General features: G+C 36.8%; 1 protein-coding gene across 1 annotated transcript in view; it reads left to right on the forward strand.

The window, feature by feature from the left end:
- usp45 (ubiquitin specific peptidase 45) overlaps positions 1-19,142 on the forward strand; it is a 38,936-nt gene that overhangs the window by 6,779 nt on the left and 13,015 nt on the right. The window contains exons 6-9 of the mRNA XM_051131893.1: positions 7,517-7,665; positions 8,899-8,994; positions 9,105-9,235; positions 16,966-17,053. Coding sequence (XP_050987850.1) covers positions 7,517-7,665; positions 8,899-8,994; positions 9,105-9,235; positions 16,966-17,053 — 464 coding nt within the window. The remainder of the gene's footprint in view (positions 1-7,516; positions 7,666-8,898; positions 8,995-9,104; positions 9,236-16,965; positions 17,054-19,142) is intronic.

Genomic DNA, 19,142 nt, shown 5'->3' on the forward strand with positions numbered 1-19,142 from the left:
GGACTGGCGCTGGCATAGAGGAGCTGGTGAAATTGCATTTCTGCAATATTTGAAGGCCAGGGTTTTTTTTTTTTTTTTTTTTTTTAGACAGAGCCTGTTGTTGTGTTCGCTTTTTCTCATAGACCCATGCCACAAAAGAGCCCCAGCAAGAATTTTCCAGAATCCATAATAGTTTTCCACAACAACAGCAGGGAGAAGAAAGAAAATCTATTAACTGCGCTCTCTCACCAAAAAGGCCTTCAGCTCAAGTACCAGAGTCTTGGTAGAAAGAGACTTGACCTCAGAGAGCCAGGCTTGCGCTTGAAACACAGCTGGGAAGGCTTTGTTTGAGGAAATTAAAATGTTTTTGCTTCAATAGGCATCAGAGGCTGGCACATGCAGCAGTTGAATCTTCATTTTCTCATATTGATTTATTTTTTTTTTTAGACTCATTTCATATTTCATGAGGTGAGGGTTCAAACTTATTTTGCTTTACATTTCTTGTTTTTATTCATTTATTCTTTTTTCTAAACACAGTTGTAAACAATTTACATGATAATCCTGAGGTAAGTGGATAATATTAAAATTAGCATACAATTGTTCCTTGTACTCGGGGTCTCTTTTGTAATCCATTATTTGTAGATAAGCTAGTCTAAAACAGCTAAGCACTTGGAAAGTAACATTTCGAAGTAGGGATGCACCTATGATGTTTTCACATTTAAAAATGGTAGTTTGTAATTTTTTCAAACTGCCTCCTAAATTATTTTTCTTTAGTGGTTCACTGTATGTTTGAACCTTAAATGTTGATTCTATTTATTGCAACCCATTAGCCTATATTTGATATGCCCTTTAATGGTTTTTAAACCTTGTTTTTGCTGATGTTGAGGGTTTTAAGTCTTGTTGATCACTAAGGATGGTTAGCCTCGGGTGGAAGAATGCTCTTCTATTTAGGTCAATCCAGGGCCAGCATGAACAGCACATTTATGTGTGCATGTGTATATGTGTGTGTGTGCGCATGAAAGAATCAAGACGTTGGATACCCTTGGCCTCAGATGGCAATGAAGCACGGTTTTCATGCCCCATGGCCACAACAAATTAACAAATTAATAAGACATTTGGTGTTGCTCGGCCTTCCTCATGACTGCTTGCTGCTTTCAGCCTGAGGAGAGCTGTCCTTCACTTTATAATAAAAAAGGGAAGATTCTACATAGTGTACATACTCTGTGCATTCACTTCTGTAAGTCTGTGCTTGACTCTTCTTGGAAAGTTCTCCGCTGCAACGCTACAGACACTTGTTAGCTTAGTGGCACTTGTTTCAATGCTTTTTCTCAAGCACCAATAAAGAGTAGGGCTACTTTCATGACCTTTGGAGTTGTTTGTACAAAAATAGGTTCTAAATAATTACTTCGGTCAGTGTGGTTTTGTCTAGGTTGTCTGTGTAGTTATTTGCCCATCCACTTGTCATTTCAAGCTTGAGTGACTGTCTTTCTTGCACTAAATGTAAAAAAAAAAAAAAAAACTGTGTGTATATATGTATATATATATATATATATATATATATAGCAGAATGTCCATTTTGACTAATATTGGATGTTTAATTGGTCTTGTTTACTTCCTCTATTTTTACATTGAAATTACTTTTTTTTTCCCTGTCATCTAATACTCACATAAAGCTAATTGGTAATGCTTTACAAGATGTCATTTGTTAACGTTAGTTAATGTATTAACTAACATGAACAAATAATGAACAATACATTAATTACACTAAGTCTTTTTTTAATAAAAGTTAATAAAAATAGTCGTTCATTGTTCATGTTAGTTCACAATGCGTTAACTAATGTTAACAAACACAAATTATGATTTATTAATGCATGAGTAAATGCTGAAATTAACATTAAGATTAATAAATGCTGTAGCAGTATTGTTCATTCTTAGCTCACTAATGTAGTTAACTAATGAACCTTATTGTAAAGTGTTACCAGTTAATCTTTAAACCACTAATAATATAATTTGTAATCTTCAGCAGTTCTGAATAAAACTTAAACTGAAATGAAGCTACATAGAAATATAAAAAATCGGTAAAAATAGCTCAAGCACATAACCATTACTAAATTATTAAAACTCAGACTAAAATTAAAATGAAAACCGGAATAATAAAACCTATGAATAATATGCACTACCAGTCAAAAGTTTTTGAACAGTAAGATTTTTAATGTTTTTTTTTTTTTTGATTGATGATTTTTAAGTGTCTTCTGCTCACCAAACTTGCATTTATTTGGTTTATTTGAAATATTTTTACTATTTAAAATAACTGAATTATAGAAATTAATACTTTTATTTAGCAAGGATGCTTTAAATTGATCAAAAGTGATAATAAAAGCATTTATAATGTTACAAAAGATTTCTATTTCAGATAAATGCTGTTCTTCTGAACTTTCTATTCATCAAAGAAACCTGAAAAAATTCTACTCAGCTGTTTTCAACTTGGCTTGGTGAGCAGAAGAGACTGCTTTAAAAAACATTAAAAATCTTATTGTTTAAAAGCTGGTAGAATGTATGAATAATACTGCCAAAATATTACTATTGTGGCCTCCTTAGTTTTATTTATTTATTATTTTTTTAATGTATGCAGTGCATGTAAATAGTGACTGCCCAACTGTGGTAACTGTTTGCTTTTATTGTACAGAAAAGAGCAGCTTAGACATTCTGCTAAAAAAAAATTGTGTGTGTTTCACACAAATTCTTGCTGGTTTAGAACAACATAAACGAGCAAATAAAGGGTTTCACAGTGCTTATGCAAGATCTTCCTTTTAACACTGTTAACAGGAAACCACATCCCATTTGCTTTGGCACTTGTGCGTTTTGTAGAGAGCTGGGTGGGGAGGAGTGGATCGCTGATCGTTTAGGCTGCCCCGGGGACATGCTCCACAGTGTCACTCCTGCCCATATTCGGTGGCTGAGCAAGGAGAGCCAGGTGGTGGTGCCGAGTGCAGGACAGTCAAGCGTGGCCGTGGTGCATGCTGACATTTGCCTTCGCTAACTGCTGCAGGGAGAGGAAAAATCTGTTTTTCCATATGCTTGTTCAGGGCACTGTTCCCCCCCGCCCCTCACCCCCCAATCCCCTTTACGTATCTCCTTCGCTGCCATCCTGGCAGATGGCTCTCTGAACATTGTTTACCTTGATCAGTGGGCCCAGATGCAATGTAACTCCATAGGCATTCCCACATTGCATGTTTATTCTCATGGTCCATTCAAAAAAATGGGTCCGACAACATGCAAAAGCACCTTTTTTTGTCATCACGCTCACTCGTTCTCCACATTGTATGAGCTGGGCGTCCCTGCTGTCCTCACTTGTTTGCACCACAGTGTTCCTGGACATATGGGCTCCCTCCCGAATGGCTTTATGGACACAGGCAAACTTCCAGATGTTTCCATGTAGTGCTCCAGATGCTTTTGGCCCCACTTAGGAATAGCAGCACTCCAGTCTATTGTTGTGATGCCTGATTAACCCCTGTGAGAAAATCATGAGGGCACAGAAGCTGCCCACTTCAGATTTAATGGATTTTTTTCCTGAACAGGGCTTAATTCTGGGACAGTTTGTACAATATGTGTGTTTGGATCTGCATAACATTCGGGGCAGCTCCGGAGAGCATTGTTGCACAAAGGAAAACCAATTTACTTCCTGAATTGGAGAACATGGATTGACCTTGGGCTTTCCCTCAGATGTGGTGGTGTGACAATATGGATTCAGAAGGGGGGCTAAATAAGGTTATCCTGTGGCAGCAATGTCAGTTTAACCTGAAAGATAACTCAAGACATTTTCGTCGCTTTCCTGATTTAAGAAATTAATTTTTTTCTACCCCATCATATGCCTTGGTCTTAATTGTCTGAATCTGAGAAATTATGTTGCAGCCTTGGAGTCTTCAAGAGAAATTATGTGTCAGCTTAAGTGCGTTTATGAAGACCCCTGGTATTGTCCAGCAAAGATTCATCAAAGACTGACATCCCCCATCTGCATAGACATTCAACAGCCTGTCTATAATTGTACATTAAAGTGTCCCCTGTTTTTTGTAGTGGTTTCGATTCTCTTGGGCTTACAAGAGTGTGAAGTGACAATCATATAAGTGCTTTGGTTTTATGTAGTTTGTTTAAAAGATGACCTCCAAGGTATAATTCCATGTTGTTCACATCTAATCAGTGTTTGTTGTCCTCTTTGTGGAGCTTTCCAACAGGAAGTTGTGTTGAAGAGGTAGGGAGAAATCATTGCACACTAAGGCATGTAACAACTAATTTTATCCACTTTTCTAAACAGAAATCATTCATGCAAGAATAAACCAATTGGGACACAAGAATAAGGCGTATTATTCCACTTGAGGGCAGAACAAGCTGTAGATACGTATAAAACCTGCACTCATCTATATGATATGAATTACTTCAGGTCATTTTGAAGCTATTTAGAGCACATTACAAGAATATGGTACACTAGCATCTCGTTGCACTTTTTCAAAGCATTGGAGGCATAAAAAAAGAAAATCATTTATACAAAATATGATTGAATCTTTAATTACAAAACAACACTTACAACCAAACTAGCTGGAACTTACTGATTGAAAGCTTACCTTTGTCTAAGTATTAAATCTTGTTACTTGCAGTGCTGATACCAATTTTGGCTTTTTGTTCATTAGTGGTGTGAGGATCCTATTGGAATTGGTCAGTTTTTTTCTTCTCCTCCAAAATGAATCTTATTTTTGAAGGCCTGAACACTCTCAAAATTAATGAACACGCACACGCGTGGTTTTCAGAAACGGGTGTGGGAAAATGGCTCGATATCGCCACCTATAAAATTGCAACAAAAAGTGCACCTCGTTCTATGTTTAACATACATGTACGAAATTTGGTAGACACATGTAACACACCAATACCTACAAAAAAGTGTCCCGGTACGAAGTCTGAAACCCAACAGGAAGTTTGTTATTTTTAATTTTCTCAGCAAGTTTTGTGGCGTTTTTGCCATTTTCAGGCGTTGTATTTAAATGAGCTCCTCCTACAGATTTAGTCAAATCAACACCAAATTTGGTCAATGTAATCTAAAGCCCCTTGTTGTGTTAAATTGCGAAAATCTTGAGTTTTCATTGAAGGGCGTGTTCATGGCAGCCTGGCAAACTTTGTTTCGCCATGAAAGAGGAAGTTGTTATAATTTAACCATACAATGTCCGATCTGCCCCAAACTTCGCTCTTTTGATAGATTCCTGTCCTGAACACATGACCATACCCATATTCACTTATTGCCATAGCACCACACTGCTGGCAACAGGAAGTATGTTTTATGCTCTAACGAACTCCTCATAGTGATTTAATTACTTCAACATTATATTTGGTCAGTCTACTCTAAAGGCCTTTGCAATTTTAAATTGTGAAGATCTTGAGTTTTTGTTGAAGGGCGTGTCTGTGGCGGCCTGACAAAGTTTGATGTTTTGACATTAAAAAAAAGGAAGTTGTTGTAACTGGTTGTAAAAGTTCTGGCCTGAACACATCTAAAGGCCAGTATTCTGTTATAATCATAGTGCCACCTGCTGGCAACAGGAAATTACTTGTTTTACACTTACTTAAACATGCAGTGTCCGATCTGTACTAGACTTAATATGTCTGGAAAGAGTCCTGCCCTGAAGACATCTAAAGGCCAATATTCAGTTATAATCATAGCACCACTAGGTTGCAACAGGATATCAGACATCTACAGTAGTCAACTTAGGACTTAGGACAACTTTGATGAAAGGTTTTGATCCACTTCAAATGTTGACTACTGTGCATGCCAGTATTCATATATATTCATAGGGCCACCAGCTGGCAGCAGGAAGTTTGGCACATATAAATGACTTTGACATATTCCTCCTATATTTACCACTTTAAATACATATTACTCACCGTTCACTGTTTTCCTAAAGCCACCGGGTGGCGGGCCCTTTCAATGCTGCTTGCAGCTTTAATTAATTTTGATGTTTAATGGGAACATAGGCCTGCTTATTTACTTAATGCTCTTAATGCTCATAAAAACGCATATTTGTTTTTCTGCTCTTACTTATGCACAAATAGCAGTGCAGAAGAGTGTAAATAGCAATATTTAGTAGTGGCAAGCAGCACCATGCTGACTTTCTTTCTCATTCTCCGTGCCTTGGGTGCTTGTAGTTGTTCATTAATGCTTAATTTGACAGAACACTTGTGCTCTCCTTCACAAATGGTGCCAGTGAGGATAAAAATAAAAAGAAGGGGCTATTCCAGAATCATTCATGGATTCAGTCTTTTGTTAAGACTTGTCCAGTGCCTTGCTGCCAAAAGGCCACCACCAAGTTTGCCAACTCTTCCATCAATTAAAACTTTTAAAAGAGTTAAAAAAAAAAATTTCATATACAAAAATTGCCAATAAATTTCTATTGTGTATATGTAGTCCACACTTTTCATAAAGTTGCAGCTGTTTTTATTTATTTTTCCCAGTGGAACAAACCAAATATCTGGTTTAGCCATATAAAAGATAAAGTTAATAGCTGTACTTTATAATATTTGTGAATAAAAACTGAGTGTAAAATATTCATCCACCCTATTTTCACCAAGGTCTATTTATTTGGAGATTTCTGGCCTTGACACTGGTGTGTTTACTCTCTCTAGCAAATAAAAGCTAAATTAAATGGGACATAGTTGTTGCATTTTAAAATAAATATATTTATATTTTTGACCATCCGATTGTCATATTATGTTCATTTAGAATCTAAATACACATTATGCACTATAAACTATATATTTATTGAATGATGAAATACCGTACACAATACAGAATGAAAAAATACTAAATAAACACTAAAGTTGATGTTCAGTGAATTGAATCTAAAGTCTGTGTATAATAGTCAGTGTCATTTAAGTTAAAAAATGTAAAACATGATTGCACAAAGAAGTAGTCACTGTTGGAAAACATTGTTAAAATAAATCACTTTATTGTATGCGTATTGCTGAAAACCATAGGTGCCATGAGTCTCTTTTCTGAGGGGCTGAGAGCTATTTACGGGACCAACTGCTCATTCTGAATTATCATGCAGGTTGCTTTTATGTCTCCTGAGTGTTTAAGGCAGTGCACCCGCCATTTCTCTGGAGTTTTGCTTTTTTGTGCAGAAAAACTCTCTTTTTCTCTCTGTGGGCCTTGTGTTTAGCCGCCTGGGCCAAGAATCTCCCGCAGAGTCATGGCAGTAGCGGGGAGCAGCTGGGCTTGTTCCCTGGTCCCTAACCAGCGTAGTTTTATCCAGCTGTCATCTGCAGCCTCTCCCAGCTGCTACCCAGCATGTTAACCCATTTCTGCTGCAGATAATCAGCCGCACACTGGGACCAGGCCCGGTCTAGATCTTCACATAACAGAAGATCTGTTTTTATTTCTCTAAATTAAAGTTTAAGTCAAGCTTTCTGCTTTTTGCAGTTGTGCTGAAATGAATGCTTTATGAAACATTGTGCTAACTAGAAATGTATTCACTTTTTTTCTGTTCTGTGTTTTTAGGAACAACCTCAAAATTTATCAGGCTCAGAGAGGAACCTGCTGAGTATGTGGACACTCAGAAAGGGAAGAGTCCAGTGAATAGCACACTTATCCCAGTCAAGGGCATCAACAACCTGGGTAACACCTGCTTCTTCAATGCTGTGATGCAGGTAAAGTCATGGCCGAGAGCTCACATCACCTGACTTTTGGTTTGTGTCAGTTCTGTGTGTTTTGCTGGAAGCCAGTTGGTTGATAAATTCAAATATATTATGTGGAAGAGTCGCTAAGACGGCCACGTTCACCCTTGTGGCCTTGAGAAAACACTTGAAGCTTGTTTGTTTCAGAGAAACAAGAGGTCAGTGTTGAACAACACTTCAGATTATTCTTGTCAAACAGTTCACAAGAAAAAAATTAACTAAAATGAACATTTCCAATAATTGCAAGGATGCGTAAATATTATTTGTAACACTTTACAATAAGGTCCCATAAGTTATCATCAGTTAATGTGTTAACTAACATTTACTCTGTTAATATTAACAAATCAAACCTTAGTTCACCCAAAAATGAAAATTACCCCATGATTTACTCACCCTTAAGCCATCCTAGGAGTATATGACTTTCTTCTTTCAGATGAATGCAATCGGAGCTTTATTAAAAAAATGTCCTGGCTCTTCCAAGCTTTATAATGGCAGTGAATGGTGCTGAGATTTTGAAGTCCAATAAAGTCCATCCATCCATCATAAAGTATCCATCATAAGTGCTCCTCGCTGTCCCGGTGAGTCAATAAGGGCCTTCTGAAGCTAATCGATGCATTTGTGTAAGAAAAATCTACATATTTAAAACTTTATAAACTGTAATCTCTAGCTTCCTCTAACTGCTGTATGTACGTTAATATGAAAGTGGCGTTCCAGCGGATGAAGAAGGACATAGACGAACGTGGAAGCGTAGTGGAGAGAGCAAAACAAAACACCGGTCACAAATTAGAAGTAAAACAAGGATTTTTAAAGAAAAATGTCAATATAAGCCAAGAGGAGACTGCTTTTACTTTGCTGTAAACAAAACTTTGTCCTCACGAGACTAGCATTTTTTACCCGGAGCTTACACTACGTCATCCGCTGGAACAAGTTTTAAATATGGATATTTTTCTTCAGAAGAGTACTTTTTATGATGAATTAATGGACTTTATTGGACTTAAAAAATCTTAACAGCCATTCGCTGCCATTATAAAGCTTGGAAAAACCAGAACATTTTTTAATATAACTCTGATTGTATTTGTCTGAAAGAAAAAATACACCTAATAATTTCATTTTTGTAGGAACTGTCCCTTTTTTTATGTGGGAACACATCTTTAGGAAAATATAAAACAGATAAATCATAAAAGCTGTTTGTGTGTTTTGGTTTAGAATCTCTCCCAGACCCACATGCTGAATGACCTCATTCAAGACGTCAAGGAGAAAGGACATAAGATGAAGATCTGCCCCCCTGCTGAGACTAACTTGGTACATTTCAACTAGTCCAGTCTCTGTCATAATCTCCCTCATATTAGCTTATAAATATGCAAAACGCCTCTGTATGGTAGATATGATATGAGTGCTATTCTTTCTTACAGGGCTCACTAACAGTGACGTTGCCCAGTCCAGAGCCCCTCACCTCAGCCATGTTCCTGTTCCTCCAAAGCATGAAGGAGCCTGGGAAAGGGCCTGTCTCCCCCAAGATACTTTTCAACCAGCTCTGTCAGAAGTATGTATACACTGCCATTGTTGCTATTTGTAAATATACACTATGAAAGTCTCTAAAAGCTCTGTGGATCAGCAAATCTAAACATGGCTAATTTATCATCACTGTATGCCAAGCCTCTGTTTTAAACTCAAATGCGGCTGGTTGGATCCCTGGTCTCGGCGGTTGATTTTTATGCCGTGTACAGGCTGAACGGTTCACTGGATGTTGTTTGAACGTGCTGAATGGTTGGGTGGCTCAGACAGGAGCCTGCCAGGCAGTTGGGTGTCTCTCTGGTGCTTCTGTGATATTAACTCAGGTACTCTGCCTTTATCAGACCTGTGGGTTTGCATATGTGTACATGTGCGTTCTGCTCACCTGGCATCATCTCAGCCTTAAGCGAACCAATTCATTTGAGCATATGCACATGAACAAGCAGCCATTATAAGTGCATAAAACGTACAATGCTTTGAAAAAATAAGCACATCCAATGAAAAGTAAAAATTTAATTTATTTTTTGGTGTTTTGATTAAGTCAAAAAATATGCCCACATGTGTTCAAAAAGGACACTTTCAGTTTCTCTCTCTTTTTTTTTCTACAGCTGCCTGGTTACTTTTAAATGTAAACATAAATGCTAGCTGATTTCATGATGAAAACGTACCAAGCTTGCTCAGTAACTCACCCAGCACAGAATTTATAAGGATGCGGAATCCTTGGGTAGGAATCCCGTGAAAAACGTACAAAACCAATGTCACATAAAACATACCATATGTACATTCATTTGTTCCGGCGCCACTCAGTGGACATTTCACATTGAATATGTCATGAAGCATCCATGGTGGTATGTATTTCACATCTTGCGAAAAAGTTTCCACAGGTATGTTTTCATCATGAGATCAGGTTGCATAAACTAACGTTCAAAAAGCTGGCATCTGTGTTTTTTTTTTAATGTTTTTTAAAGAAGTCACTAAGGCTGCATTTAAAGAAAAAACAGTAATAATGTAAGGTATTATTAAATTATTAGAATGAAAAATAAATGCTTTCTTTTTTAATATATTTTGAAATTTATTTCATCCTTGTGATGGCTATTATTCCATTCTTGAGTGTCATGTCATAATTATGATCTTAGTTATTCTAGTTATTAGTTATTCTAAATTTCTAATGCCTTCATACTTTTTTCCAGATTTCTTTGATAAATAGAAAAAGAGATGGAAATTTTTTATAACATTTTAAAATATAACCCAAAATTATATATAGCCCTTCATGACATTATAGATGTTTTTACCAGTGTTGGGGAAAGTTACTTTTAAATGTAATGCATTACAACATGTGATCCTGGACCGCAAAACCAGTCTTAAGTAGCACGGGTATGTTTGTAGCAATAGCCAACAATACATTGTATGGGTCAATATTATCGATTTTACTTTTATGCCAAAAATCATTCGGATTAAGTAAAGATCATGTTCTCAAGATCATGAAGATATTTTGTAAATTTCCTGCCATAAATATATCAAATTGTAAATTTTGTTTAGTAATATATGCATTGCTAAGAACTTCATCTGGACAACTTTTAATGGTGATTTTTTTTTTTTTTTTTTTTTTTTTTTCTTTCAATATTTAGATTTTTTTTTGCATCATCAGATTCCAGATTTTCAAATAGTTGTATCTCGGACTATTGTCCTATCCTAAGAAAAAAAAAATCCATACATCAATGGAAAGCTTATTTATTCAGCTTTCAGATGTTGTATAAATCTCATTCAAATCTGATTTTTGAAGTTGAGAGAGAAAATACGATTGGAGTTTTTCGACATACCCTAACTGTCGTGAGTCAGAATACACAGGGGTTCAGGGAGAGAAAGGCAAGACGACGAGATTAAAAAGTATTTAAATGGCATTTTTAAAATGGAAATAACTGATCGTTTCGCTAGATAAGACCCTTCTTCCTTGGCTGGGATCGTTGACAACCGTATTTGGGATCGTTTGAAGCCGCATTTAAACTGCATTTTGGAGTCCATTATATGGAGAAAAATGCGGAAATGTTTTCCTCAAAAAACATAATTTCTTTACGACTAAAGAAAGAAGGACATGAACATCTTTGATGACGAGGGGGTGAGTACATTATATGTGAATCTTTGTTTTAGAAGTGGACTTCTCCTTTAAAAACGCTTGAAAAAATGCACACAAAAATTTCTGAGCTTTATGTATGGACAGGTCTTGGAAACAACCTAAGGGACAGCTAACACTTCTTGATTACATACGCATACTGCATATGTAATTTATTTCAAAAGCTCAAATATCGTCCAATGAACTGACCTGTCTTTCGCTAATGCACACTTTTTTGAAAGGTCGATAATCTTGCTCCTCTTCACAAGCTACGCACGTTGTGTAGTCATGAAAGTCTGGTGTTTAACATGTGAAAGCATTAAAACACACCAAATTTCTCTGCCTTACATACACATATAATTCAATTCCCTCTGTGCACAGTGGACCCACATGCACACACTTTCAGCTCTCCGGAGCGGCAGCTCGTGGGGTCAAGTGAAGGCCTTCTGTGCTGCACGATTTATGTGTGTGTGCTTGTGCGATCCAGCATGTCCTTGACAGGAAAGATCCTGTTTAATGTGTTTGTTGACTGGCAAACTACGGGTCACAGCTGCTGGTCTGATGGGGTACTTGAACTACTGCGCCATCTTGAACACCATCTTGTACGTTTGCTGTGTTGGATAATGTGGCAGAGTGGCATCTTTTGAGACATCACGCTTTAAAGGACAGTGTTTTTGAAGGTGGGATGAACACCAACCATAAAATGGGTGAAGAACAAGTAGCCTGTTTGTGTGTGTTAGACAGCTGAGTGCTATTGGCATGGTTGATCGAGGGCCAGGTCACGCTGCCAGCTGGACAGATCTGAGCAGCACCAGCGCCAGCAGTGGACCAAAGAGCAGTCAGCAGCATTCCCTGCTCACCACACACTGCTCCTGGTGCTAGTGAGGGTCCCAGCCTGTAAACACGCACACTGACCCTGAGCCCAGATGTCCTTATCTTCCGCTTTCTGTAACTACATTTTGCATATTTCACATTGAGGTGGAATGGAACTTATTTCAGGTTTGTTAGTACAGAGATTTAAGCACACATGCAACGGTTTCAATTACAGCACTTTCAAGGATGTTCTAGTTGTGCAAGTTGGCAATGTTAAATAATAAGATCTTGTTACACTGGCTGCTATTTTGGTTCTTGGATCTCATAAATTTTCTCTCCCTTTACTAATAATGTTATGGGATTTAAAACTGAGCTAGTTACAGGTTATGCTTTCTCAGTAGGTTGGTCCTTTTTGGATTTGAAAGTATTTTACCTGTTTTTGCTGTTTAGTTTTAGTTTTGCTATTTGTTTGAGAAGAGCAAGGACAGCAAGTTTCAGGTATTTTATTTATTACCTGATGTTTGTTGTGTTTCTAGGTCTTCTGTGGCAGAATTCTTGCTCTTTGTATGTAGTTCTTGTATCTGTATGTGAAGGATGATGTACAGTTCAATGTTTTTTCTTTTTTTGAGGCCCTGCCTCAAGATGACTTTAAATTATTAAAAATAATACAAAACAAGCATTAAAATAAGCAACTAAAAGACAAACATAAATGAATCAAATTCTATATATTATATTATATTATATTATATTATACTTTTTTCCCCTGGAAAAGTCATTTTGGTCTAAAATTTCTTACAAATTCTAGAATTTATGTAATTTCTAGGGCCCTTTGAAATTCGTTTTATTTTTTCCAATTCCATTTTTTTTCCCATTGAAAGTTTTTTTCTATGCAGTTTTAATGGTTAAATTAAATGTTATGAATCAAAAATCATGTCTAATTCATTGAAATCACAAAATATACACAATTTAACAGCAATTCAGTAAAAGTTTCACAGAAACTACACTTTTAAGGCCCTATGAAATAAATAAATAAATATCAGAGGTTGCGTTGGACTTCAAATTGTCAGTAAAATTTCATCATAATTTATTATTATCTGTCATTTTAATTTACATATTTTAATTATAATAACACATTACATTGCTTTTATTTTTGTTTTAATTTTAAATTATGAACCTACAGAACAATATAGGCTTATACATTTTGTGTGTGTATATATATATATATATATATATATATATATATTTTTTTTTTTTTTTTTTTTTTTTCAGAAATACTGTGTTGTGTACTTACATTCATATGGTAAATAAATTCTGATTAAAAAATTTCTGGTAATTATATTTCTTTAAAATAATGTTTTAATAATTTTATTATTACTAACAGTAGTAGTAGTGCTGTCATTACATTAAATCATATATTTCTGTCACAGTTTTTTCGAGTTAAACCAAGCCTTAGTTTTGACGGGTTGCTGTGAGACCTTTAAGTTTCTGTTTGTAAGTGATATGATGGTAGTTATGGCTTTTCTCACGTGGTCAGGTGAGGCGATCGATGAATAGTTTAGTTGCCAGATTTTGGGAGTGGGATGAATCAGTATGTATGTTTTTGTCTCATAGAACTGTTTGTGCTCAGTGTAAGATGCATGTATGGGATTGTTTTATATTTGACTGATGTAGTATGCTTGTGTGTGCACGTGTGCATTGCAGCATTGTGCTGGGGCTGCCTGGCGTCTGGTACTAACTCATCCGCTGTTAATTGTGTTAGTGGTTACAGCTGTCCGTCTGTGGCAGGGCCATATTGGGTGCACCGCTACAGGCTCCTTCAGCCTTCTCTTCCAGTGGAATGAGCTTCCAGAACATTCTCAGTCTCTCTCCCACCTCTCTCACCCGTCAGGTTCCCTCCAGAACACATTTACTCCGTTCCTGCCTCATGCTGTGCGTGTAACAATCTACTGTTTGATTGTCAGCTGATTTTGCTTTGACAGTGGCAGATGTAGATGTCAAGAGAGAAGTTTTTTTTGGAAACTGTGATGTATTTTTTTCCACTTTAGTTTGGTATATTTAGGCTGGAAGTTCTTCATGCATGATGCTACTGAACAGTGGTACTAATGAGAAAAGAAGCAGTGAGAAACAGAGAGGGGAGGGAGCCCTTCTCTTCAGACCCCCTGCTCATGACCTGTGTTAGAAGCAGGTGGCTGGACATTCTTAAACACACTCCGGTCACCAAGCAGAATGTCAAAATTCATCAGCCCACGGTAGAGGCGCTCCAGACTGCCTGACCATCCGTCCTGCCAGTGCATTCATTCACCCAGCCTGCCCTCACAAACACAGTGCTTGCTAGCTTAGCAGGTAATAGCAAAATCATTGATGAGCATCTGGACAGCCTTAGGTGTCCCAGCCCGACCCAACACCTTGACTTGCCCCTTTACCCTTGGGTTCATCACCAGGCCAAAGGGCCTTCCCTTCATCTTGACCAGCTATCCAGCCTCAGTGCACAACAGGTTGATGCAGGGCCAGCTCCAGCCGCCCATATGTTACCCACAGCTGGCCCACATCTGGCTTGGGCTACACAGCAGAAAGTCTAAGGAGTTGTTTCCTAAACGCCCAACATGTTTTTCTGCTAGATTTATCACAGGGTTAGCCGGGAGGAAGGACAAACATATCTTAACATTGCCACTGTCCTCCAGTCTGGAGTATTTAGGGTGGTCTTGTCTGGTTCTGTTCTGTGCATGTCTGTAATTTCAGTTATTTTGAGCATGTGGGATTAAATGTGTTTGAAGGACATCAAGATATGATAAATGTTTAGGAATGCATTGAAATTTCCGTCACTGTAAATGTTAGGTCTTAAATGCCAAAAATTGCTGTTGTTGGCAGAAAGTCGGCTGAAAATTACATTCATTTGAAAGTACTGTAAATACTGGTTCATGAGGATGTTTTTCTAGAAAGAGCTTCTGTTTGCAATTAAATGGCTTGTTTGAAATCAGCATCACATTAATCAACATTTACACAAGCAGAATTACACAACTGCAATGTTTTTCTACACAATATTTAATTATTCACACACACACATCATTTTGTGGGATTAGTTTTAATGGTCTCATTATTGAATATGTGCATTTTGCATGGAGTTTTGCATGACTCTTAGCTGTAGGGCCCTATGAAATCTATTTTATTTTCCCCCTAATTCCGTATTTTTATTTTGGGTTTTTATTTTGGACAGTGGAGATGAGACAGGAAGTGAGTAGGAGAGGGAGAGAGGCGGGGTGGATTAGGAAAGGTCTATGAGGCGGGATTCGAACTCGGGACACCCGGGGCGCAACTGCACCATATGTCGGCACACTGTCCACAAGGCTTCAGATTTATTAGACCGTTTTTTTTGTTTTTGTCTTTTTTTTCCTCCCAATTTTAATTTTTCTGGATTCCATTTTTCCTGTTTTAATTTTTCTGGATTCCATTTTTCCTGTTTTAATTTTTCTAGACTCTGTTTAAATGGTAAAATTAAATAGTATTAACCAAAAAGCATGTCTAATTAATTGAAATCATGAAACGTACACAATTTAACAGCATTTATTAAACATTTATCCAAAGTTTAACAAAAATTAAATTTTGAATGCCCTATGAAATACATACATTTTCTCCAGTTTAGTTTTATTTTTTACCCAATTCTTTTTTTCCATTAATTGTTTGGATTCCATTTTAATGGTTTAATTAAAATGTAATAATCAAAATCGTCACTAAATAATTAATTTAAAATATAAATATATTATTTTTTGCCAGAAATACTGTTACAGTACATTTTTCTGCTAAATATTCCTTAAAATATTCCTTTTAATAATATTTATTATTACTAGTTGTAGTGTTAAGTAATATATTTCTGTCACAGTTTCTTCAAATTAAACCAATCGCACCAGTCATTCACACAGAGACATGCGGTACATGCAGGATTCACATTTAAATAGTATTTTGTAGCTTAATATTCAGAGACACTAGTCCATATTGCATTTTGATTTAAGTGTACTGACCTACTTCTGATTTATTCTTCCAAAATGTGGCAAATTCCTTGACTTTCCGCATTCCAACATTCCATGACTGGATTCTGCGATTCCATCCGTTTTCTGCATCATGGAAATCATAGGGGCCTATAGTTGTTGTTCACTTAATTTTGCCCATTTTAAAATCTTCATCACAACAGTCTTAATAATGTAAACACACCAGCCTGGGAGAATCAAACAAGATTACACATCAACAGTGAGCAAAGCTGGTGTATATAATCACTCTAAATTGACTTTGCTGTATAAGCTGGTTCTTAACATATTAAAATGTGGAAATTGACTACTTACAGGCTCCATTTTTAGATTTTTTTATTTAATTTTTCAGTTCTTTGAAATCTCAGAGAAATAAATTCCAATCTTGGGTTTATAAATCAGTAGAATGAGTGAATTGGTTAAAGGTCAGACTACTTTTATGTGTATGTTTGTGTATGAAAGCGTATGTGTGGCTGCATGTGTGTGACCGACCTCAACTGGTTGAATGATGAAATGAAAAGTGAATGAAAGTTTTCAGGGAAAAATAATAGCTGCCTCTAAGATCCTGAAACCTGCCGAGAGACAGCGAGAGTCACCTCATGCAGCATCAGAGAAAAGGCCTTGAGAGAAGATTATGTCCATTCTTCTCTCGTCTTTACTCGTCTATATGCTGCTGATTGCTTTTTGTGTGTGGTTAATTGGTGTTTGCGTGGCTTCGGCTCCTTTTGTCCCTGTGGATGTATTTACACTTGTGCCAATGTGTTTGTGTGACAGGAATTTTCATTCTGTTCCCCTCTGTGTGTGTGTGTGTGTGTGCAGAGCCCCTCGCTTTAAGGGTTACCAGCAACAGGACAGTCAGGAATTGCTGCATTACCTCCTGGACTCCATGAGAGTAGAGGAGACAAAGGTGAGTGTGCGATTTTAATTTTCAATCATTTTTTATTTAAATAGTAAATTTGGCACAGTTTTCACCTGGGATTGAGATCCGTCTCATATAATTTGATCACAGATAGTTAGACGATCATCATTTAGACCTGGCAGTCGTGTGCATCTTACCTTCTCTAACCACTTGTGATTTAATTTTAAGGTGATGGTCAAAAAATGGTTGCTTTTATGAACATATTCAATGATAAATAATAAAATAAGCAATAGTATAATTATAATTAATATAATAATAAGGCCTGTCACTAACAATTATTTTGGTAATCGAGTAATTGGTTGATTATTCTGATGATTAATCGAGTAATCGGATAATTATAATACATTTTTTGTGGTAATAAATAGGCCTAAGTGAACAATAGCCTTTTTAAATGACTTAAAATACATATATAATATGCATGCAATAATTTGTTCAAATAAAGTGTCAAAAGCAAGTAATCGTATGGTTGAATAAAACCATATGATACAAAACATATTATAAATGATAGAGCTAATGTACATTACGCATTTTATAACAAATGAGTGCAGAGGGCGCCCACAGCCTGAAAATAGTTTTTACACGTTACTGCGCGATTTAGTCCTTGTTTAACAAGATTTAATTCAAATGTCCACTTAATCTTTAATATTTGGCCATTTCTTTGCAACAGAAATGTTGGAAAAAAGGTCTAATAGTGTGTTTCAAGGAATTGTGTCAGCCCTAATAATAATATAATTAATAATCAATAATTGAAAATAATATATATTTAAAAACAATTCTTGCTCAATTTAGGTTTTTTAAAGTTGGTATTTGGCTAATGCTAAATGGTGTGCAGTCTCTAGCTTTTATTTTTTTTAAAGAATGAATGTTTACACAAGTATCCACCTTATTCTTTAATGCGGAAGTAAGCCTATGAGTGAGACTTCTGGTTCATTAGAGGCTATAGGGAAATAACAAGAAGAATATAAACGTGCAGTAAACAGTAAAACTGTTTGCACTACAAACCAGCATGCTCATAATTAAGATAATACATTAAAATAATATGGTAAGACACACCAATTTGCAATATCAAGCAGCAAATGAGCTGTTTTGTACAGCTAAAAATAGCTGGACGTGGGTGAGACCGGAAGCCAGACCCATAAAATTTACAAATGGCTGTGCCTGCTCTTATGGGAAGAATAAGGTGGATAGTGTGGTAGAATTTTACACTCTGTTGTCTTGTTTTCACTGGAGTGGCCAAAAACAGATGTTAATTCTATGTCTACAGGGGGTCTTGTTCTCAGCGTTACGCTCTTAGTCCTCTGCAGTGTATATATAAACTATACCAGTCAGTGCAAAGGGCAGCATTTGCAAACCGACGGTGGGACATTGACCTCTCTCGGGCAGATGCATAGTACTTTGATAGAGTGGTTCTTGTAGAGTGATACAGCTTGTGGGGCTCTTAATGCAGACGTGCCAGGGGCCAAGGCCCACGCAACCCCACCAGTGGCCTTAACTGCCCTAAGAAAGCGGGTGCAGCATCGGGCGATGAGCCCCAGGGCCAGCCAGGCCCATTCAGACTTGTGAATGTGGACAGTTGTGCCACTTAGGAACCTTGCAAGTGGCGCGACTGGCCTCATTGTGCATCCTGGGAAACAGTCAGCTGCTTGTTGAGGCTTTGTGATGGAGGACCATCCCCACCTCCCTCTCTCCCTCCCTCCCTTCCTCCAAACTTAGGGGAGGCAGAGGGGGAGAACACAGGAAAAAATCTGGTTTAAATTTTCAATATCGTGTACTTCAGTAAATTTACAGACGGCATGAACTTTGATTATATGCACGTAGATTTTAAGACAAAACAAATAAAAAAATATTTATACACAACCGTTCAAAAGTTGTGGGTTTAGAATGTTTTTCTTTTTTTGATAAAAACATGAATACTTTTATTCTGCATAAATGCATTAAATTAATCAAAAATTATCTTCTCTTATCTTGTCTAACCACTTGTGATTTAATTTCTTTGCGACAGAAATGCTACTGCCACTGTAATTTCTTAAATATGTGGAAAAAACATATTTATAATATTACAAGGTAATTATATTAT

This window comes from Labeo rohita, chromosome 16 (genome assembly GCF_022985175.1).
Source record: "Labeo rohita strain BAU-BD-2019 chromosome 16, IGBB_LRoh.1.0, whole genome shotgun sequence".
NCBI classification, from domain to species: Eukaryota; Metazoa; Chordata; class Actinopteri; order Cypriniformes; family Cyprinidae; genus Labeo; species Labeo rohita.